This window comes from Rhea pennata, chromosome 8 (genome assembly GCF_028389875.1).
Source record: "Rhea pennata isolate bPtePen1 chromosome 8, bPtePen1.pri, whole genome shotgun sequence".
NCBI classification, from domain to species: Eukaryota; Metazoa; Chordata; class Aves; order Rheiformes; family Rheidae; genus Rhea; species Rhea pennata.
In genome coordinates this window covers 29,441,555-29,463,788 of record NC_084670.1, presented here as the reverse complement: position 1 = coordinate 29,463,788, position 22,234 = coordinate 29,441,555, and the positions used below count along the sequence as shown (strand labels likewise).

The window sequence follows — 22,234 nt, the reverse complement described above, 5'->3', positions numbered from 1 at the left end:
CCGAACAAAAGCAGGCGGCGAGCGCCGGAGGGGAGGGCGGGCGGCGCGCGCAGGCCCGGGGCAGAGGGGAGGCCCCGCTGGCGGGCGCGGAGCGGAGCGGAGCGAGGCCGGCGGCGAGGCGGGCGGGCGGGCAGCGAGCCCCGAGCCCGGCCGCGGGGTGGGGGGGCGGGGGGGGAAAGTTTGGAGCCGTCCCCCGGTGCGCGCCGCGGCGCCGCTCCGGCCCCGGGCGCTGCCATCGCCGCGGCCGCTCCGCTCCGCCCCGCCGCGGCCCGGCCCGGCCCGGCAGCAGCAGCGGCGGCGGCGGCGGCAGCCCCTGCGCGGCCGCGGCGGCCCCCGCCTCGCCGCCCGCCCCCCGGCCGTCCCTCCCGGGCGGCAGGGCTGAGCTGCCCTGCTTTTGGAGTCGCCGCCGTTTCCCCTCCCTTCCCCGGAACCCCCCCTCTCTCCCTCCCTCCCTCCCTCCTTCATCCCTCCCTCCCTCCCTTCCTCCCTCCTCCAGCAACCAAAGGGATTTTTTCCCCTTTCTTTTCTGTCTCTCTCGCTCTCCTTTTTTTTTATTATTATTTTTTTAAATTTTTCCCTCCTCCTCCTCCTCCTCTTCCTCCCCGCCGCGGAGCTGGAAGCCAGCGTGAAGGATAAATAAAAAAAGCAAAGAGGAAGAGGCTGGGGAAGAAGAGGTGGGGGGGAAAGGAAAGAAGAAGAAGAAAGCGAGCAAGAAAAGAAAGCGAGCGCGGCGGCGAGCCCCAGCCGCGCCGCGCCGCCTCCGCCGGAGCCCGGGAAGCAGGCGGCCGAGGGGAGCCGGGGACTGGCGATGGATGACCAGCCGCGGCTGATGCACACGCACAGCGGGGTGGGCATGCCGGGCCACCCGGGCCTGTCCCAGCACATGCAGGATGGACCAGGCGGGGCGGAGGGGGAGGCCGGCAGGAAGCAGGACATCGGAGACATCTTACAGCAGATCATGACCATCACGGACCAGAGTTTGGACGAGGCGCAGGCCAGGTGAGCGCGGGGGTGGAGGGGGGCGCGCCCGGCCCGGCCCGGCCCGGCGCGGCGCGGCGCTGCCCGCGGGCGCAGGTGCCGCGGCCGGGAAGTTTCCCGGGGCCGCGGCCGCCGCCGCCTTTTGTGCGCCCCGCGCGGTCTTTGTTGTCCGCCGGGAGCCGCCGCCTGCCCCGCGCCGCGCTCGGCCGGAGCCGCGGGGATCCCCGGGGGGGCGGCCGGGCCGGGCCGGGCCGGGCCGCGGCAGACCTGCTTCCCAAGAAATGGGCCGCTTAGGGTGGGCAAAAGACGGGGGTTAAAAAAAAAAAAAGTTTTTATTTTTTTCCCCCCTTTTTTTCATCCCCCCCCCCAACCCCGCTCCCAACTTTGGGGCAGTTTGCCGCGGGTTTCGGTGCGCGGAGCCCCGGGCAGCGCGGCTCCGGCAGCCTTGCCGAGAGCCGTGCAGCTGGGAGCGCGTTTTGTTTCGAGAACCGTGCTGCTCTTAGGAGGAGATGGATGCGTTTTGGATCGCGCCGAATAAATGCCTGAAGTGCCGTGCCGTTTTGGGGCGCTTTTTTATTTTTTTTAGTTTTTTAATGTGCTCATTGAGGGGCCCTGGGTTATTATTTTTAAGGCCGCGGTTTTATGCTTGAAAGGACGTCCATAGAAGCTTTAAAAGAAAATGCAGGGGTATTTAAAAGGAAGCAAGGCTGCAAAAACCGGCAACTGAATCACACTTGACTTCAAGGAGCGCAAAGCAAATACACACCTTCAAAGGCGCTAGCAAAAGTTGAGGGGAAAAAAATCCAAACATCCAAACATTGAGGGCATAGTTCAAAAAAAAAAAAAAAAAAAAAAAAAAAAAAAAAAGTTGCCCCAAATGGTCTGGGGTGCGTTTGGATTTTATTCTCCGCTGGTGCCGAGCTGTTATGTGTGGTGTCGTTCCCCCTGGCATTTATGTTCCCAACTGGAACAGATTGCTGGAATACATTGTTCCTGGAAAAACGCACTGCACAGACCCCTCAACTCGCTTTGTGGGAACTTCCCGAGGGCTCGAAGTAGCCCCCAGACCTCTGTTTACATCACGTCTCCCTGTCTTCCCGGCTGATAAGCAGCTCCCAGCTCCCCAAAACATTGCTTATTGGGATGATCTTACTAATTCTTCTGTGTTCTTGCAGGGGCAGAGTAGATCTTAGGAGGAGGAAACACTGCGCTTTCTCCCCAGTCAGCCTGGGGGAAGCGAGGGGTCTTTCTCCTGAAAGTACCAGGGATTTTGTGGGTTCCTGCATGGGTAATTCAGTGCAGTTTAATCAAATCAGTAAAACCAAGCCAGCACAGATCTAGAAGAAGAAGGCTTTATGGTTTTGCTTTGCTAGACTATTTCAGCTGCTTCCTCACAGTACTTTTTATTTATTTATTTTGAGCTGCCAGACACACAGTATTTATTGGTGATGTTGGGCTTTGCATTTCTTGCATCCGTCCCTCTGTTGCATGGTCGTTTTGCCACTTTTTTTGTGTGTGTGTGCATGTGTGTTAAGTTTTGGGAAGATGCAAAGTGCCACTGTTAATTGTAAAAGGGCCCCTGAAGCTTATGTATGTGATTTGTTTATAGCCCAATGTCTGTGCCCATCTGGGTGTGCAGATATGGGACGCTGTGGTTCCGCGAGGGTAAATACCTTTGAGAGGCTTCATCCTAGATATAAATCTTTTACCGTGTTGTGGGTGGTGGGGTAAGTAGTGTGAATGCTTGCCAGATGTTCACATCGTCTTCCCATGTAATTTCGGTTGGTAAACAGAATTCCCGTAACTGGTGCCTGATAGGAACAGCCTTTTATACAGCTAGACCTTCTGCAGAATGATTGTATGGCTTAAAATAATAATAATAAAAAAAACCCGCTGCTGCTTTGCCTCAGCAGGCACATGGTGGGTTTCAAAACCATCAGATTAAAACCCTCCCCTTTCCCCCCTGCAGCTCCCTTCTTTCCTCGAAACCCGCAAAAAAACGGTCAATTCCTAAATAATAACAGCCAAACCCAGAGACGTTAAACTGGACTGTCCCCTTCCCCAGAAGCATCTGGCAATGTTTCTAAATGTGTTTGGTGTCCAAGTTGTAAAGAATTAAATTTTAACACCTGCGGATAAGCTGGTGCCCATGAGAAGTGTAGCATGAGCGTGGGGAAGTGCGTTTCTCGCTCCGTACGTGCGTGTGCCCGTGGCTGTGCATTTCTGTACTCCAAGTTGGGTGCAGAAATTCCCTGGATTGACAGCTCTAGTCGGGGGGCAATGTTTCCAACCCTGCGAAAAGGGGGCTTTTCTTTCTTTCTTTTTTCCTTTTTTTTTTTTTTTTTTTTTAACAACACCCCCCTCCCTTTGCAGAATGAACTGAGTGAAACGCATGGTTGAATTTCGTGTCGGAGGTGGGAGACGGAAGGAGCCTCTCCGTGCACGGGTGTATTTGAGTACGATAGTCAAACCAAGCTCGGCTTCCCGCGGCTCCCGGCTTTGGCTTGGTGCGCAGCCCGGCTTGGACCCCCGAGGCTCTGCAAGCCTCTTGGTGGCGAACGCTGTTTTCAGGCGGCTTCTGAACCGGCGTGGTTCGTGCCCCCCGGCCCGGTAGGCAGGCGGCCGCTGGCGGCCCCGGCGCTCGCGGGCGCCTCGTCCCCCAAGTCCTCGCGGGGCGAGCGGCCGAGCCGCCTCCGCGGCCGAGCCCGGGGCGCCGCCGGGCCCCGGCGCAGCGTCCCCTCCGCCGAGCCGCCGGCTCGGGGTTGCGAACCTCTCCTGGGCTGCCGTGACATCCTGAGCTCACCCTGCCTCCTCTTTCTTTTCTCTCCAGGAAACATGCTTTAAACTGCCACAGGATGAAGCCAGCCCTTTTTAATGTCTTGTGTGAAATCAAAGAAAAAACAGGTAGGAAATCAAAGCTGTTTGTTCTCTATTTTTCCTTCTGCTCTTTAAGGGTATTTATCGTGCAACAAAGTTTGTGCATCCCCCCTCCCCCTCAACGTGTAATTTAAGTGAGGGGGGGGAAATAGCTACCCTGTGTTTAATTTTTCTGGCATTGGACTTGCATAACGTGGTTTGTGTCTGCAAGGGAAAATATCGTGGTTAAATTTCTATTGTATAGCTTCTTTTTATTTGTTGCTTTTTGAGGGGGAAGAAAAAAAAATCAAACCCCTTATGTTTCTCTCTTGCTTTAGTTCCTTCTTTACAACTTGGCGCTGTTATTTTTTTTTAAAAAAATCTGAATACAGAGTTTTTAAAAAAAAGCCACAAAATGAAATTGCATAGTTTTACTGCTAGTTACTAGTTATGTAAATCTGAAGGTCTCTTACTATATATATATATTTTAAAGAAAGAGTTAAAATGCTTATGTCTGCCAATCATCCAGGCTAGCTCACCTAAGAGCAAGTTGTCAGTTGCCTTTAGTGAAAGCAATATATTAGATTGTTAGTTACTTTAGGGTACTGTTGTTTTACGACATGGGGTGTTCTCAGGCTTCTAAAGAAGCTAATGACATGAGAGCGTCGGTTCTGCTGTTTCCCACTTTCCAGACCTCCTACCATGTACTAACACACTTATAACACATCCCAGGGGGGCATTTAAATTTTAAAAGCAACAATTAAAAAATAGCAGTCATCAATCAAGGGTGATCTTAAACAACAGATGCTCAGAGAAGGACATTTAGCAACATGCACCACTTATTTATTTATTTGTTGGAATCTCTTTGAAAAAATGGAGGGAAAGGGGGGAAATTGAGAAATTCAGGGAGAGGGGGGTTCATCTCTGCTCTCGCCTGTCGGAGGCGATCGGCAGGTTTCTCTGTGCTGATCCTGCTGCCTTGTTTTAGCAGGCTGCAAAGTACTTGGCTTCCCCCCCCCCCTTTTTACAACAAGGATTGTAACAGTCAATAATTCATATCTTAAACCATATAAGCAAGGGCATGACATGAATGAAAGTGACAATAAATATGATTGCACACCCGGTTGATATACATTGATAGTTACACATAAAGGGGAACAGCTTTCGGAAACCTGAATCTGAGTCTTACTTTTTTTTTCTCCTCTCTCCTTAAATATATATAAAACCACGTAGTGTGAGCAGCTGATTGAAAATACAATTACTTGACTCTTGCAATATATATAAAATGACTAAGGGAGCCCTTTGTTAAATGTTGTTTGTGCAGCTTGTAACCTAGACAAAGCACCTCCTGATGGCATTCGGCGCTCTGAAGTCCTTAAGGCCGTGCTGCCATGTCTGACCTTACCGAGAAGTCGTTCGTTATGTACTTCCCATAACACAATGTAATGGACTCTGTATGGGAACCTGTATGGAGTTCATATGATATAATGTAAGGGGGACTGTACAGAGATAAATTTTTGTGGTTGGTTTTAAAATCTCTCTCAGTGCTTCCCTCCATTTCCAAAGAATAGACAAAAAAAAAAAAAAAAAAAAAAGAGGCACCATCCAATTCCTTTCCCTTCTCCCTCTTTCTTCTTTTATTTTCTCTTAGCCGAGGAAACTGCTCCTCTTCCCCTTTTCTCTCAGTGCACTTGTAATGCTACATATATTGCTTGTGCAATGGGCTATTTAGCAAGGGATCCGGTCCGTGCCGGCCCAGCTTTGCTATGGATGCAGTTGCAAAGTTATGGGATAGGGAATCTGCTAGGACTGAGCCTGATGGGGAAGCTGGGCGCCCTCCTGCTTGGGGATGCTGTGGGGAAAGCTGAGAGGTGTGGGCACTCATAGTAGCCAAGTGTGCTAATTCCCATTTCCAGAGTAAAATCCGGAGAGATAGTTTGAAGTATGAAAATAAAGAATATTGAGGTGCAGACTGGGGCTTACTCTCTCTCTCTCTTTTTTTTTAAATTTTATTTGCTGTGCCTGGGTTATTTAGATTCAAGGCTGCTGTAAAGAGGCCTCTGAAGAGGTTCAATTGAGATGGCTTTAGGAACACTGTTTATCTTCGAATATATTTACAGTGAACGATTTTGCCTTGCAAATTGAAAGACCTCCTCCCCTTCCCCTCACCTGTGTCCCCAAAAGTCACACTTTGTAAGCAAGCAAATGGCCAGATGGTATCTCTTCTTATTTTTAACTGGGGCTTTGTAGGCCTGAGCCTGGAAGAAGATGGCCTTGGTTTTTCTGGGGATGAGGGTACCACTTTCTTCTGTTTGCACATTCCTTGCTGGCGGTCTCGGGAGGCTCCGTGCAGGTGGGCAGTGGTGAAAGTTGAGACAGCTTCTCTCTCTTCCCACTTTTCATTTTGATTCCCATGTTTTTGCGTGTGTTGCAGGGTGTCACGTACGCTGCTGTTGTCTGAAATCCTGGTGCTTGTTTGTGGTCACTGGTGGGTGTTTGAAAGTGCATGTGTACATCTTCCCTCCCTCCTCCCCAGCGTTATGATGTGCGGAAACGTGCATGCAGTTACCCACTGCCTGATTTAAGTGACTCCAGAGCCTTATGGAGACTTTACCACCGTCTCTTGCAACATTATGGCTAATATTTCATAGCGTTAACGTTGTCTGAGCAAACCCAAAGTGTCCATAAAGTTGTTAGAAAAAGAAGTCGTCTTTACTGGCCGAAGAGTTCCCTTTTGCACGCAGACTCTTCAATTATTTTAAAGGATTTACAGACGTTTTATTTAAAAGCTGTGTTGTTGGAGTCTGTCGGTTGTCTTTTGTCTGCAGCTTGGAGGTTGTCTCTTCTGGGGTGATGTCTGTTTAAAAGTAATAAAAGTTGAGAGATTTGATCCAAGTGGGAGCGTGTAGGAAAAAATTGCCGCTTAAATATACATATAAGTTGTCTGCGTTCATTTGGTGTGTTTTCACTTGCTGTTGGTTGCTTTGTTGCAAGCGGAGGGGCAGGACTGCCTTCAAATGGCTGGCTGGCTTTTTGGAATAATAATTATGGAAATCGGAGGCATTGTTGTCCTAAATACAATTGATTCCTCCGTCAATAGGAATGGAAATCGGAAATTGGATTGCTGATTTATATATTAAAAAAAAAAAGTTTGAAGGTGAAAGTAGGGGCTCTGTCTTCTTTCTGTCTTTTTTCCTTGTTTTTTTTTCCTCTTGTATTTTTTTTTTCCCTTGCTATTCTCTGCCTGAGCAGAATAGCTAAGCAGAGGAATCAGGCAAGGCGTACGCCAACGTGGGGTCCTTGGATGGCAAACTGGAAAATATCTGCTGTCAAAATGCAGCAGCGTCTCTTTCTGCTGCGAGCCTTCCCCAACTCCCCGCTCACTGGGTCGGCGCGGATCGGCGGCGAGAGAGAGGGTGAACGCAGGATATATGGCCATTTAATCTGATTCCTCCTCCTTAAGAGCTTTCCGTGCCGCTTCACTTTCTCTCCGCTCTTTTGGGGGAGGTGAGGGCAGTTGGGCGAATTTTGCTTCATAAAAAGACCCTGACTTCTCATTTCAAATGCCCTGATTTTATTTTCTTAGCCCCCTCACCCGCCCGCGTCAAAGTAATGCGGGTTTAAAAGAAAAATGTACATACCACCAACGATAAAATTTACTAAGTGGAATATTTATAGACAGCACTGATTAGCCGTGCAGTTGTTGTTGAATAATGGGTTTGTTTTTTTTTTTTTTAATTTTAGAACATAATAGCTATATACGGTGCCTCTTAGCTACCTTTCCCCGTGCATTATCTTCACCAAACTTAAATCAGATCTTTGGAGGAGGTAGGATTTTTTTTCCCCCTTCTTTTTTTCCTTAACACCCCTTTGTTCTCTCCAGCTCTGTGTTCAATTAACACCCCCATCACAGAACTGTAGTCTCTCTCTCTTTTTTTTTTTTTTTTTTTTTTTTTTTTTTTTTTTTAAGGTCTGTTACTGTATTTCACTTCTGACACCTCTCTTATTATTCTTGCCTGCCATTTCTTTTTAATACAGCAGTTACATTATAGGGTTTCTTTCTTTCTTCCTCCCTCCCTTTTCTCCTCTTTCTCTTCCCCCCCCGCCAAAAAAAAAAAAAAAAAATCCCACCCAAAAGGCAGAGGGGAGAGAAGGGGCAGGCGTGCTGTATGCAGAGCTGGATGGTTTCTGGGGTGCAGAGTGGGGCTCTAAGAGTGGCACGTCTTGGCCCGCCCGCGGCCCATCTGATGAAGTTTTCACAGGGCCGACTAGGGGGCAGCTTGCTTTCCTGCTCTCCCTCCCTCCCTCCCTCCCCAGCATCATTTAAAACCTTGCCCTCACTTTTTTATTATGCATTTCCACCGAGGTTTCCAAAGGTGCTGAGGAGAGTTAAACACCCCAATTTGAATTTCAATGCAGTGCTGCACCTAAGGCTTAATTCTGCTTTCTCAAAAGCTGATAATGAAACTGCTCCAGTTGCAGCCCTGGAGGATCGGGAGCATCAGGGGCTGCGCTCTGCCCCGCTCTGCGTTTTTTCGGAGGTCCAGCCGGAGCCCTGCCGCTCTCTTCCCCCTGCCCCTCGCCGAGGAGGAAGGCTTGGCTTGGCTTTTGGCTTGGCTTTTCCCCCCACCCCGGAAGGAGCAGGTCCGGTTCGGACCCTCGCGTGGCTCCGCTCGAAGGGAGAGCGGAAAATTCCCGCGCGCGGAAGCCGGGGTTGCGCCGCTGCGACGACGGCGGCGGTGGGTCCTGCCTCGGAGCTTCTCCCTTCGAACGCGGCGTTGTCCGTCAGGGATCTGCCGGGGAGCGGGTAGCGCCGGAGAAGCGTGCTTGCGGGGAGATTTCCCCTTTTTTTCCTCCCCCCCCCCCTTTTTTTTTAATTTTATATTTTCTTCCTCTCCCCTGGTAGCATGTGGTTGGAGCTCTTTGAACGGAGCAGGCTTAATTAGTTTAATCAAAATTGGCCTCCTGCAATCTGCCGGGGGAGGAGGTGGAGAGCACGGGGCTGCCAGCAGGCTTTTCCTCTCACCTCCTCCCCCCCGGGCCTCGCAGCAAAGCGGCGAAGCCAGGCCCGGCTCAGGCGCCGCGTTACCGCTCCCCAGCGCCTCTCCGCTCGGGCAGCCGGAGAGCAGAGCCGTGATTTTTTTTTTTTTTTCCCTCCTTTCTCCTTCCTTCCCAGGGTTGGTTTTTGCAGGCGTCCCACTGCGCAGAGCCGGGGGTCGGTGCTCGGTGCACCCGTCGCTCCCGGGTTTCTCTCTGCCGCGGACTGGCCTGGGGAAAGAGATCTCGTTACTGCGCTTTGTAGCTCCAAACGAGAAGGTCGGAAGATCTCTCAGGCCTAAATTTCTCTAGGGAGAACGGCTCAAGTTCCCTTATTTGAGACCTGCGGAGGGGTTTTCCCCGAGCGTCTGCGAGCAAAGCTCTCGTAAGCGGTCGCAATTGCGCGATTTGTTTCTGGGAGCAGGCTCCCGCTCGCTGCACGCAGGCCAGCGCTTGGAAACAGAAAGCGAGAGAAACTCTGAGACAATTTCATCGTGTTTCTTTCTTCTCGCAAGGAAATTACTGCATGCAGCAATTCTTGAGGGGAGCAGGGTGCTGTTTTAAATGTAAATGGGTTTTTTTTTTTTTTGCAGTGAGATGCACTAGAATGTGCTGCCGTTTGCGCCTCTGCTCAATCAGAGCTGGGGACTTCAGAGGGGGGAATGAAGAAATCCGAGGATGCCTTCTCTGCCTTTGGCGCCGCACCTTGTATTATTTAAGTCGGTTTCCCAGTTCCTCCTTCGGTCCAGGAACTGCTGTGCTCTCTGTTAATGAAGCTCTACAGAGGATTTTGTGATCTTCTGCAAATGTGCTGCAAAGCACTTTACTACAGGGTTTTTTTCCCTATGCTTCTCCTTAGGCCCTCCGGTGCTTCGGGACGCAGGAGAGGCCCTGCTATTTAGCTTGTGCTCTGTGCACCAGGGCAACATTTGCCACGTTTGCAACCGGTGAGAAATATGATTCTCCCCCAGTGCCCAGCGGGAGCAGGGGCTGCATTTGCACTAAGAGCAGTAATACATAAAATACATATATATGTGTGTGTGTGTGTATATATATACACATATATACGCATTTTTTTTTTTCCCTTCAACCTTTTTTGGTTTTCTCCTGCCTTGCGTTCCCAATGCAGCTTGCTGGGCAGCAGGTTTCATCCTTCTTGTGCTGTGTGTGCTTCAGGTTGGCCTTGGGCTTTGCTGTGACTGGCAGCGGGGCCCCGCTGCAGGGTGCCCCTCGGCAGCCTCCCTGCTTCTGGGCTGGCGTTGAGATGTGCTGAATCCTTGGGTTTCTGGATGCCTGGCGGGGAGAAGCAACGCTCCTGTGTGCAGCGGGGACGTGCGCTCTCCTGCGCGTACAGCGCCTAGCACAAGGGGACTGCAGTCCTGGGTTGGGGTTTTGAAGGAGCTAATGTGATTTACAGCGGTGGGTCTGGTTAATAATCTATAGCAGCTTCTGTATACTCAGGGGCTGCTTTTATTCCCAGCCAGGTGTTTGCAGACCAGATCAATATGGCCATATTTGCATGAGGCCGTCCATAATCTAATAAACCAAGGCCCTTCCCAGGCTCAGTCCGTGTCCTTAGCTTTCCCCAAACGTACCCGCAGAAGCTCCCCGGCTGGGTCGCACCGGCAGGAGTCCCCAGCCGCGGGTGAAGCTGCTTATGAGCAGTATCTGGTCCCTTGACTGCAAGTCCTGAGTCAAACACGACAGCTGAACGCTGCCAGCCTGCGTGAGATGCCGATGCAATAACCTCTACCGGAGCCCGGCCTGCAGGCATGTGTGTGTGTTTGGCTATTCGGGTGATCGCGGGCACCCGCGTGGTTTTGTGCAGACCGTCGCTTCCCCGGCGTGCTCTGGTGATGGAGAGGCTGGAGGTTTTTCAGTGAAATTCCTTCTCCGTAATGTTGCCTTTGGGGAGCATCTGCCTGGAACTGCGTTTGAAACCAAAAATGATGGTTTGAAGGGCCAGGCGGTCGGCCCGTGCCGCGAGTCTCAGCGGCTTTGCATCCCCAGTTACCGCAGTCAGCAATCTGCTGACTTAAATAATACAAGGTGGCGGGCAGTATAGGTATAAATTACAGAAAGCCGTGGCCTAAGGAGGCTGTAGGCTGAATGCATTAAAGTGTGGCGTCGTCAGGCCGGGAGCAGGGTTGGGAAGGAATTCGGGAGCCGAGATGCACGGGGTGGGAGGAGATGCTGTGCTGCTTTCTCCCGGTGTTGCGGGTTTGTTTGGGATGGAGTTGGCTTACTCAAGTGTCAATTAAAAAAAAAAAAAAAAAAAAAGGCACTGAAGAATTAATCTCTTGGCCTTGCACTCGTGAGCCCTGCCCCTGGATTTTTGTTTTTCTTTTTTAAGCCAGTACAGCGTGATCCTGAGACATGCAGTCCCACAGCGATCTCTGCCTTCGAAAGGGGTGTGCAAGGAGGGGAGAAGCCCCCTTCCACCCTGCCTCTGGATTGTGGGTCCCTGCTCTTCTCTGGCTGAGCAGCCAAGCCTGCACATCTCTTGCGTGCTTTAAAATGTACCAGTTTCTCCCTGAAGTGGAAACGAGGGAGGCCGACGGGAATGACGCCTGGCGCACGGGTGGCCCCGCTTAGCTCTTAGGGGGGCTCTGCCCACTGGAGGGGTTTTGCGCGCTCCTGCATGCCGGTGGATTTTGACTAACTCTTTCGGGGACATCCCTCGGCACGCGGACCCTAGGAGACGGGATCCTGCAGCTTCCCAGGGCGGTTCTCGTCTCCGAGCCGCGTTTGTAAATCTAGGTCTCTCGCTTTTCTCCCTGTAGTCACCTTTCCTCTGCTCACCGCTCGCTCCGCCGTCGGCGGTTGCTAATCTCTCTTCCCCAGCCCTTAATAGCTTTCTTCAGGCCTGCTGAACAGAGCAGGGGAATGAAGGGAAGAGTCCAGGCAATCATTTTGCTGGGAAAACCTCTGAATACAGATTTTGCTTTACCGGCTCCTTTCCCTGGCGGCAAACATGAGGCGGCAGCAGCATCAGGCAGCCCTGCGGAGGGGATCGCTGCTGGAGGAAGCCGCTTTGCCAAGCTGCCTGTCTGCAGGTCTCTGCCAGCCGCGGGCTGTTGTGCGTGCTGAAGAGCAGTTTGTTGTCATTGCTTCTCAGCATTTTGGGGAACTCGCCAAAGCAGATAATAGAAATCCCCTCCAACACCTTCTGGAAGAAGCACGTTGTCTCCCCGCTGCACGTGTTCTGGGGGCCCGATCTTTTATTTATAGGAGAAGCCTTACCCAGAATATCTTTAAGCAGATACCATTAAGCAGCAGGGCTTCCTCTCCCCACCTTTTTTTTTTTTTTTTTTTTTTTTTAAATCTATACTGATAAATGGAAAGCCCCAGAAAAGCCAATGCTGTGAGGAGTCGGAATGATTTAAAATAACCATGCCATCTTGCTTCGGCACTGATGCAAAATAAACGGAGTGGGCTTTGCGAGGGGAGTCAGCCCATCTTTACTGCTGGCTGCGTTTTGTGTTTCGTCCAAGCCCGAACACGGAAACTCAGTTCATCACTTTTATGTCCCCCTTTTAGTCGCTTCACATGCAGCATTTTGTAACAAAACATTTGGCCTAGCCTGGCTGGCCTGCCTCTCCTTGTTATTAGGAGAGGAAAATCAAGTTTCTCTCCTGGTTGGATAACATTTTCAAATTCCAAAGTGATGTCGATTAGCAAAATTAGCAGTGGCAGGCTAACCAGCAAAAATACTGTTCCAGTTGCTCAGTGTTCATTGTTCTTTGCTGGTTTCCTAACTTCAGCGGTCCCAATCCTGCGTGTGTTTACACTGTGCAGGCTTCCCCCCCCTTAATTCAGTGCGACTGTTTCCTTTGACATTTGATATGTATGAGGCTGGAGCCAAAATGAAAGCGAATCAGCCTAGAAGTCTCCGAAATGTGCCTTTCTAATTTCAACATTAATGTTTCAAAACCCAAGCTGCTCGCGGGTGTACGTTTGCTTGTTTACACGCATCCTTCTCTTTTTGAGTGCAGTGATTCTCTGGTGAAACGTTAAGAACGATACAATACCTCGAGCTCGCTAGTTCTGCCGCTGGATGGCTAGATCGCCGGGTTTAAGCTGTGAATTCAGCTTTTAACTTGAGTAGCCCTTAACTGTAGAAGGTTGCAAATTTATTATAATCCTTTTTTTCTTTCTTTTTTTTTTTTTTTAAATAGAATTTAAATGGTACGTATGAAACTCTCTAGGCAAAAGGTCCAGTCCATTCAGTCCCCAAATTAGAAGAATTGAGTTGGGAGATGCTACAGTAATTGGTTCTGACTTCCTAGCACGGGGCACACAACATCACCCAGCACTTCTTGTATGAAACGTGCGCTTTCTGCTTAAAAGGTCCCTTTTAGAAAGGCATTAGGACTTGCATAGAAAACTGCAGGCGGTGGGAAGTCCACCACCATCATGGAGGTGGTGTTTTGAAGGGTTTAATACCCTTTGCTTTGAAAGGGAGTGTGTTTATTTCTGATCTGAATTTGTCGAGCTTCGTCTTCCGGCTGCTGAGTTTCGTTATGCGTTTGCCTGCTAAGACTGGAGAGCCTGCTGCGTTCCTGCTCCCAGCAAAGTTGTGCATGTGGGGGGAGCAGGTGGCAGGAATGGTGTTTTCTGTGAATGTGTTATTCCCCCGGAAAATCCTGGCTGTTAGATCTGGTCAGCAGATGTGAAGTGTTGATCAGCATCGGTGGTGAGAAGGGGAGTTACAGTATACTTTGCTAATGGAGAAAAATCCAAGGAGCAATTCCTTGATTTACGCATTCAGTTATGTGAAATGAAGCAGTCTGAAGCGCTTTGCTCAGCAAGCTCGTAGTGGACTGCTTCTTCCCTTGTGCTTAATGCAGAATTTTCTAAAGTGGCTGTTTTTCAACTTTGTGACACGAATGTGGGTGCTGCCTTTGCAGACACGGGTAGGAGATGCCAAGCCTTTTAAACGCGTACGGAGGAATGAAGCGTTGCCCCTCCAGGTCGTCACCTGCCAGCGCAGGCCACCGGCGTGGGAGCAGGAGCGAGGAGCGCATTGCATAGCTTGCTCCAAAAGCTCTTGTGTAATTCTGTCCCCAAGTGGCTCAAAAGGTCACTTAGCGCGATAGCAAATGTTTCTTTCTTTCTTTCTTTTTTTCTTTCTTCCTTTTTTTTTGTACCCTCCTCCAAATAGTCATGTAAACATCTTTCCTCTGTTATGGGAGCTTCTGGTGGAAGCATCCCAAGAAGGATTATCAGCAGGAACGTCTGGGCCCAGGCTATTCCTCTCCCGAAGGTTTCCGGCTGCTATTTGCACATGCTGGGGTCTGACTGCAGTTGGCATTTCCCCGGTTGGGTGGAATTTACTTTCCGCCTGGCAAGGGCATTCAGTAACATTTGCTCACCTGGGCTTCTTAAGCTTTGGAGGAGTTGGGGGATATGGTGGAGAAGGTCATGGGGCAAAACTGATCTTTTGTCTCCGCTTTCCTTATTGGCAGGGGGGAGTGGTGAGAGCAGCTGTAAAATGCTCTGTGCTCTGCCTAGGCATTAAGCAGAAAGGAGAAAAATGCTTTATATAGCATAAAGATACCCATACAAGCTTCTGAATCCTGCTGAGTTACACATTGAGTAGATAAGGGATTGGCCTCTGCTGTGGAGAGCTCACATTCTACTGGATTTCCTTCTGTGTTGATGGATGGGTCAGATAGACAACTGGGCCTGGGTTGTGGCTGCTTGGAAGGTGCTTTTTATTGCAGAAAGGGGTCCCATGTTTCCATCTGGATAGGTTTGAAGTGAGTGTTTGGGAAGGGCACCTCTAGCCTGAGGTGGGATTCCTCATTAGAAATGGTGGTTCTGCTCAGATTGACTACTGAGATGAGCAAGAGACCCAGGTGCGACCTTGTCTTAGCCCAGCTCCCCTGTCCCTGAGCGAAGGGGCCTGGCAGATGCTCTGCTCTTTCTGGCTAATGCATTGGGTCGATATTTTCACTGCAGTGTGGAGGAGCAGCAAGATCGGGACAGTGAAGTCTGCAGAAATATTTGCTTGTCTTTGTGCAATGCCAGGTGTGTCTGGAAAACTGCACAGTCCTGGCCGGCTGGCTGGAAAGGGCTGCTGCAGCGCGGCAGGGATGCAGCAGTGTGACGGCATGGTTGGAGGCTTAAGAAGACGTAAGACTTAAGAAGAGGCAAATGTGGGGATCGTTTACCTCGGAAAAGGCCCAAACGGTGTGTTGAATGAGATAAAATAGAGAGAGGTGGAGGAAGGAGGAAGACCTTGATCTTTCAGTGCACATAAGGCAGATGTCCTGTACGCCAGGAAGGTGACACAGTCCATGCTGATTGAAGGACAAACTTGATTTTCCCTTTTCTGCAGTGTTTGACTAGGCCTTGGGAACATCCTCTGGCAAAGGGAGCGTACCCAGCTTGGTCAGATGCTTTTGGGACTAACAGCAGTAGTTGGTGATGAGGGGAGAAAGCAAGCATTGGAAGGGCTGTGACATTGTGTGCCTCAAGTCTTAATGCCTACCAGTTAGAAACTGTTGGGTTTGGGAGTACAAGCTACAGGGGCTTGTGAAATGAGTATCGAGCTATGTTAAACTGCCTTATTTTAGGAGGAGAGGAGGAGGTACAGATCTGCAGCAAGCTACCAAAGGCCTCGTGGAGATCTTGTGGCAAACTGCTAATGGAAACCAGGCCTGGGCTTCCCTCTTCTTGCCGGTGCAGTTCAGCCGGGGAGCATGCCGTACACCGATTCGGTAGAGCTTGCTCCACCTGGAATACCAAGGCACGTGGCTGTAGGCAAGGGCGTTGGACAGACCTGCTTTATTATATGTAAGCTGTGATTGAGAAAAGAACTACACAATTAGGAGAGGTCCCTGTGGTTTGTGTTTGAAAGGAGCTTTATTAGAATAATTTTTAAGCTCCTATTTAATCAGAAGGCTGTCTGCTGATTAAAATGGAAACCACTTGCGCGGGCTCTGAGAGTTGCTGGCATGTGTGGTTGCTCTCCTGTCACCCTTGTGTCACATATTCCTGGTCTCTTTTACTTTCCCTTTCACTGTTTTTCTTTCTAGTCTGTACTGCAGGGCTGCTGGACCAGATTGAGGCTCCCATGTTTCTCTGTGAAGCCACAAAAATCTGGCTTGGGCAGTCAAACTCCCTGTGGTCACGTGTGCTCCTGTTACATAGTCACGGTTCCTCTCTGGCTGGCCGCCAGGCTGTTGGCGGTACCCCCATGAAAGTTGGTAGTGATGGTTCTGTGTCAGGCAGCTCTTCCTGGGTCCTTTCCAAGGGTCTCTTCTGCTTCTTGGCCTGAGGGCTGGGATAGCGGTTTGTCTTGAGTCTAGTTTGCAGGGTGCTGCCTTTCCCCTTGACAGAGGAAGCTTTTTCCTCTGTGTTGGGATGGGTGCTGTCTGATGTGTGTCCCTGTTCCCATGTTTCAGCTGATGCCGTTGTCTTTTTTTCTTGCATCCTGGGAGAAGGAGAGTGGAGTTGCAAATCAGGGACTGGTCTGGACCTGAGGTAGTGGCTGAGGTACCAGGTCTGAATTTTGTATGCAGGAGACTTGTTCTCCACTGTGAATCAGCCTTCGCAGCTGCGATTGCCTCCTTGCCTGCGAGCCTGTGCCTTGTCTCTGACCAGACAGTGGCTGCACTGTGGGATAAGAGGGATCCTCATCAGTAATTTGCCTCCTGGGCAGGGCTGGCTCCACAGAAGAGCCTGGCACCGCTCCCCTCCATCGCGCAGTGCTTTGGAAAACTCTCCTAGGTTCAGTGGGGAGCATGGAGGAGATCTAAATGAAGAACAAATGAGAACCGTATAAAGACAAATGGGAATCAGATTTAGGAAGCAGACGAGACAATCCTTGGGAAGGGGAAGGGGCAGAGGGGGACTGTTTACTTTAATGAGTCTCCTTGGATTTCAAGCAACACAGCAGATCTCCCCCCCCCTCCCCCGCTTCCCAGTCCCTCTTCTTTTTTTTTTCTTTTTTCCCCCTATTTCTCTTATTTACTGTTTTCAAAACATCTTCGGATCCAACAGCAACAGCATCTCCTCTTTGGGCTCCCACCCTCTACATCTGGGGTTACAGGCCAATCCAGCTGACCTCTTGTCTGGTTTTTCCTTTTCCTTTTGTCCGATTATCCCCGTCTGCAGCTTGTTCTCCCTGACCAGAGCTGTCTCGAGCCCGGCTGCCTTAGTGGGGCTGCTGAGGAAGGGTTTCTCCTGCTGCCAGAGGAGTTTTTCAGCCTTTTTGGAGTAAGCAGTGGACCAGACTTTTCCACGCTGAGTGATGTTTTCTCTGTGGAGTTGATCTGTCCAGGCACACTCTGCTGTGTAATTTAGAGGCAGTCTCTAGGGACAGGCTGTGTATGGAGGAGATCAAAGTTTCTCTGTCAGCGGCCCTGGGCGGTGCCCCCAGACTGCTTAAGTTACCCCTAACGTGCTCCGCAGGGAATTGGTGGTGACTGGTGACTGAAGGGGAGGCCGCCTGTGTGCCCAGCTTCGATGGCCGTGCTGTTTCTCTGCCACTTCCCTTTGCAGAAATGTGCCCCTTTTACCATTCCTCTGTCTTCTCCGTGGTCATTGTCTTTGTGTGCAGTGGGCAGATCTGCAGGAGGGGTCAGAGCTATATGTAGCTTTGGATAAGGTGAAGCCAAGCCTTTGATCCCTCCTACAGACCTCTAAGAGTCCCAGTGCTCTCTATCCCCATCCCAGGTTGTTTGCCTGGTTGTGAGAAATCGTCTTTGCAAGCAGAGAGGTGAGAGTGGATCTGGAAGTGGTAGTTGCCTTGACCATCTCTGCAGGTCTCCTTCCTGGGCTGGGTATCTTGGGCACTGCATAAGAAATAAAGTTTTTTCTGGCTCAGACGGGAACCTGTATCCTGCATACTACCGTGCACACAGTCAGGGGACATCTCTTCATTGCTTCTTGTGCTTTCACTGATCCTGCATGTAGGACTGTTGTGGTTGTAGCAGAGAGAAAATGGATCCAGAGGAACCTCCCACATATTTTAGTGATTTGAACGTGGATAGCTCTCAGGTGCTCTCCTGGGCTCAGTTACTGATATGTTTGCAGGGCCTTAGTAACTCACTCACTTTCCTAGGTAGGTAGAGGTTAAGTTCCCCTGCTCTTCTGGGATGTGCTGGGAAGCCTGGTGATGAACAGCCTCAAGTATGACCTTTGGATTTCCGATTGGTTGTGCCTAAGGCAGGTATTTTCAAAGTGGCAGAGTAGGAAATGTATCCCAGTCAGCCTGTGGATGGAGGTTATGTGTTTCCTCATACGCCATTTCATGTATTTCCCTTTGCCTCCAGGGAGCGATCCTATGCAGCATGGTTTATATGGGCACCCTGAGCAGATCTCTTATGGGTCTTGCAGAATTGCCGAGCCACACACAAATTATTGCAAGTGTATACGCATGTCTTGCAGATAGGCTGTGATGCTTGAAGGGTGCTGTGTCACAGCCTGATCTTCGTGGTGTAGCTGCGCCATGCTGCAGGTCCTCAACGCCAGCCTACCTCTCCCTGCAGAGGGGGAGTATGCCTGCCATATGGGGTGAGAGGCATGTTAGCTGCTTCACCAGGGCTCAATTTGGGAGAAAGTTTGTGGTGGCCTTGCTGCCATCGTTACCAGCCCAGGAGGGACTGATATAGTTAATATCTGCAAGACTGTCACAGGGCTTTCTAGGTACAGACTGGTTTGGCTTCGCTCTGAAAAAGTAGAAGAAAGCTGAGCATGCCTCGCAGTAGCTTTTCCAGGTCCTTGAGATTTGCACTGGGGGAAATCACACCCATGGCAGTGCAGGATGAGCCTCCTCCCTTGCTCTGCAAGAGTCTGTGGAGACAGAAGTGGTGCTTGTAAACCTTCGCCCTTGGTATTTGATTAGGATGTCTGAGGCCTTTCAGCCGTGCAGCTGTGCTATGGACTCTCATCTCCCCTAGCTCAGGTTGGTGGGTGCCTGTAGGCACCAGGGGAGCACTTGGGTACTGTGGGTATATTCCTGTGCTCCCAGGCCTGGCTCAGCCCTGGCTCTGGGTGTATCTGATACTCTGTCTTGCATTTCTTCTGTGTTTCCACTAAAGTCTGCTCATAAGGTACCTCTTGTCACTGCCAGCATGCTTCACTTTAACCATGCCATGGTGGTACGTTTGGGGAGGTTTATTATTATTATTATTATTAGGAAATTCCCATTTGGTTGCTTTAAAAAGCAAGCCCTTGTGGCTGGCCCCTGGCCCGCCGCTAACAGATTTGTTTGAGAAAAGGCTGCGCTGGCATCCTGCTTTATTGAACATGCCTCCTGGGAAGGCGGTTTGAATATCCTTCTGTCTCCTCGGAGCAGGGAGCTCTCAGGACTGCTTGCCGCCATGGGGATGGGGAATGTTCTCCTCTCCTCTCCCTTTCCCTCCCACCCCTTTCCCTTGTTCAAGCTTTTTTTTTTTTTTTTTTTTTTTTTTTCCGGAGGAGAGAGCGAGCTATGCACGGTGCGTTCCACTCCATGCGGCTTTTCTCTTTCCCCACGGAGTTCATCCAAAGTTCGTATCCAGACGATGAACAAAGTCGCTCAGACCTTTTCCTGACTCCTCACCCTTTGTCCTCATCACTTAGTGACAGACAGGAATCAAATGCCACAGACAGGCTGACGGGACGGGGTGTGTGTGAAAAATCCTCTGTTAAGGAGGAGCGGAATGGTCGCAGATGGGTAGAGGGGGGCTGATATTAAAACCTGCCCCCTAGCACAGAGCCAAGCTGCATTTACTTTAAAGGACACAGAGGAGGTGCTGCATTTTTTGGTAGAAACCAGAGAAATTTTCAATGAGGAAGACAGACTGGATGGAAGTAGCCCCAGTGTTCAGCACTGAGCGCGCACCTCATCTTAAATAGGGGAAGGAAGGGGTGAAAGGCCATTACAGATCGGAGGCCTCCATGCCTTGGCAGGAGGGATGGAGGCTGCTGGCACGGTGCTGCAGACAGAGCTTTCCTTGGAAAGGGGTCCCATGTAGTGCATAGCTTAGCTCTCAGGCATTGCCATTTCCGATGGTGTTGCACGTCTTCATGCGTGCCTTTGAGCTAAGCTTTGTGCTAGAAGAGGACACTTTTCAGGGGAACATGATGGACATAGTCCCAGCCTGCTCTGCCTAGTCCCTGTCTGTTTCTAATGTCTGCATTGCCCTGGCTTGGTCTTTGATCTGACCTGGCTGCAGGGCTCTCCTCTGAGTGTGGGATGGTGCTTCTCTGAGACTGCACTGGGGGAGTGTAAGGGTTGACTTGCCAGCACTACCCCAGAGGTCTTCCCGCCTGCCAGTGCAGTTTGTTTTAGCTGGGACACTGCCTTGGCTTTACTCCTTTCTGTAAGCTGTAAGTTTTCTCCTGCTGCAAGGAGCCTGCTGCCTAAAGCTGCAGCAAGACTGTTTCCTGAGCTGGTGTTTGAGAGTGCTCAGGAGATCCAGCTCAGGCTGGAAGGAAGGAGAAGATGGAACAGTTTAGACTTCTTGTTCCTTAGCCCTGGTCCAACTCATGCATCTGGCAGATGCTTTGGATGCTCCTGATGAGTATTTAACCTTTGCCTTAGCCTCCTTCCCACCATTCACCTTTTCTGTCTTCTTTTGAATGAATAATAATGATTTTAAAAGCATCAGGAATGTCTGGAAGTTGCCGATGAGGAAAAGAGAATGGCAGCACCTTGCGGCAGAGATCTTGTGGGTGCTTTTAGAGAAACCAGACTGGTGTTAGCACCAAGTATGGCAGAGGTTGGAGGGTCAGGATCTCTCCACAGGAAAAAATAGCAATCCTCTGCTTAGGGATACTTCAAAAGAGAGACTGTAGTTTGCCATGGTGTTCCTTCTGAGTGTCTTTGCAGGGATATGTTGGTCTGGGCCCTGTTTCAGTCTTGGAGCTTCTCTTGACTGGATGCCTCATTTCTGTCTCTGCCTAGAAATCAAGGGCTTGCCCTGTCTCCAAAGGGGATCCGGTTGGGCAGAAGGCTGTGGTCCCTTAAAGGTGAAGAGCCCAATCCTGGCACGAGCATGTGCTCAGGTACAGCTAATTGGAGGATCAGGGCATAAATCTTCTGGCTTCCCGTGCTCTGAGATGATGGTTCCCACTTCCATTTGTCAAGGGTAAAATCATTATTCTTTTCCACATGTGATGATTTCTAGAAATGTCCTGGTGTAGACAAGCAGTTTCAGCTTCCTTTAATGTGTTACCTGTTCAACTTTCTGGAGTAAGTTTAGGGATGTTGTACGAGGCTGGGCTGTGGGGCTTCATCTGCTCTGTTGGGGAAGATGAAGTTGCAAGCATCACTGGTGTAGACAAGCTCTGTTTTTGGCTCAGAAAGAGCTAGCGCTCAGCTTAAATGAACAAGAGCAGTGCAGTCTCCTGCGTAAGGGGAGAAACTGAATTATTCAGTTAGTCCCAGGCTGTGGCTGAGCTGGGCCCCAGAGGGACCAGCCTACCCCAAGGCTTAGCAGGCTGAATCTCCATCCCTGGCCCTGGCTGCAGTGTCCCGCCTACATCTTGCCAGCACCCACTCCCGGTGCCATCCGCGGTGACAGCGCTTCTGCCGACCAGTACTGCTTGTTAGGGGTCACCTCGGAGGCAGCAGGAAGAGGCTGGGGAGGGCCAGGTTGTGCCCTGTTTTGTTAGCTGATTTTGCAGAGCTTGCTGATCTGGCCCCTGGCCAGCTATTCTGACTCAGAGGAATCTTCTCATGAGTCTCCTACGCCCTCCATTACCTGATCCGAGTGCTTCCCAGCATGTAGGCTCTCGCTGCTCTGCCATTGCAGGGCTGTGGCCCTGAAAGGAGCTGTGCATTTACGCAGCACGCGTGCGCTGCGGGCTCCTGGCAGCATGTTGCTAGAAAGGAGCTGAGCCTGTGTCTCTGCTGTCTCACTGAAGAACGATACAAGGCGTGCTCCCCTTTGCTAGAGACCATTTTTCCTGACCCTGCAGACGGCAGCAGCGTGTCTATCTTGAGAGACGTTTTCTCTGTTTGCAAGGCAAAGTGAAGATTGTGCTTGTTATGAGGAACAAGTTTGGTGGCTTCTCTGGTAAACTCAGTGGGTCAACAGGAGGTGATCAGAGTCACAAGTCAAGTCACAACTCCATATGTTGATGCTGCAAGCACTGAAGTCCCTGTGGAGCTAAGGCAGATGTGAAACATGCCTGGAAATTCCTGTGTTACAAACAGGGAAGTCTCCTTGAGTTCTTGGCTTGCCATTTGTGCCTTGAATTTTTTGCATGCGGCTTTACTTCCTCGCCCCTGAAGGGAAGCAGCTGGGGTGTGTTCCCATCCGAATGAATCTCAAACCCCTACGAGATGCTTGGTTTGGCAAGGGTTGTTGTTGCATCAGGCTGGGCTGCACCCAGTGCCTCCCAAGCACAGGGAGAAGGCGCC

General features: G+C 50.6%; 1 protein-coding gene across 7 annotated transcripts in view; it reads left to right on the top strand.

The window, feature by feature from the left end:
• Window positions 1–325: 325 nt before the first annotated feature.
• Window positions 326–22,234, top strand: part of PBX1 (PBX homeobox 1) — a 154,581-nt gene continuing 132,672 nt past the window's right edge. For 5 of the 7 annotated variants that reach the window (XR_009959046.1, XM_062580941.1, XM_062580943.1 and 2 more), the window contains exons 1-2: window positions 326–999; window positions 3,809–3,882. Coding sequence is in view for 6 of the 7 variants with exons in the window: in XM_062580941.1 (XP_062436925.1) it covers window positions 809–999; window positions 3,809–3,882 (265 nt within the window). In the remaining variant the exon portion in view is untranslated. The remainder of the gene's footprint in view (window positions 1,000–3,808; window positions 3,883–22,234) is intronic. The other 2 variants (XM_062580945.1, XM_062580946.1) reach the window with 1 other exon arrangement.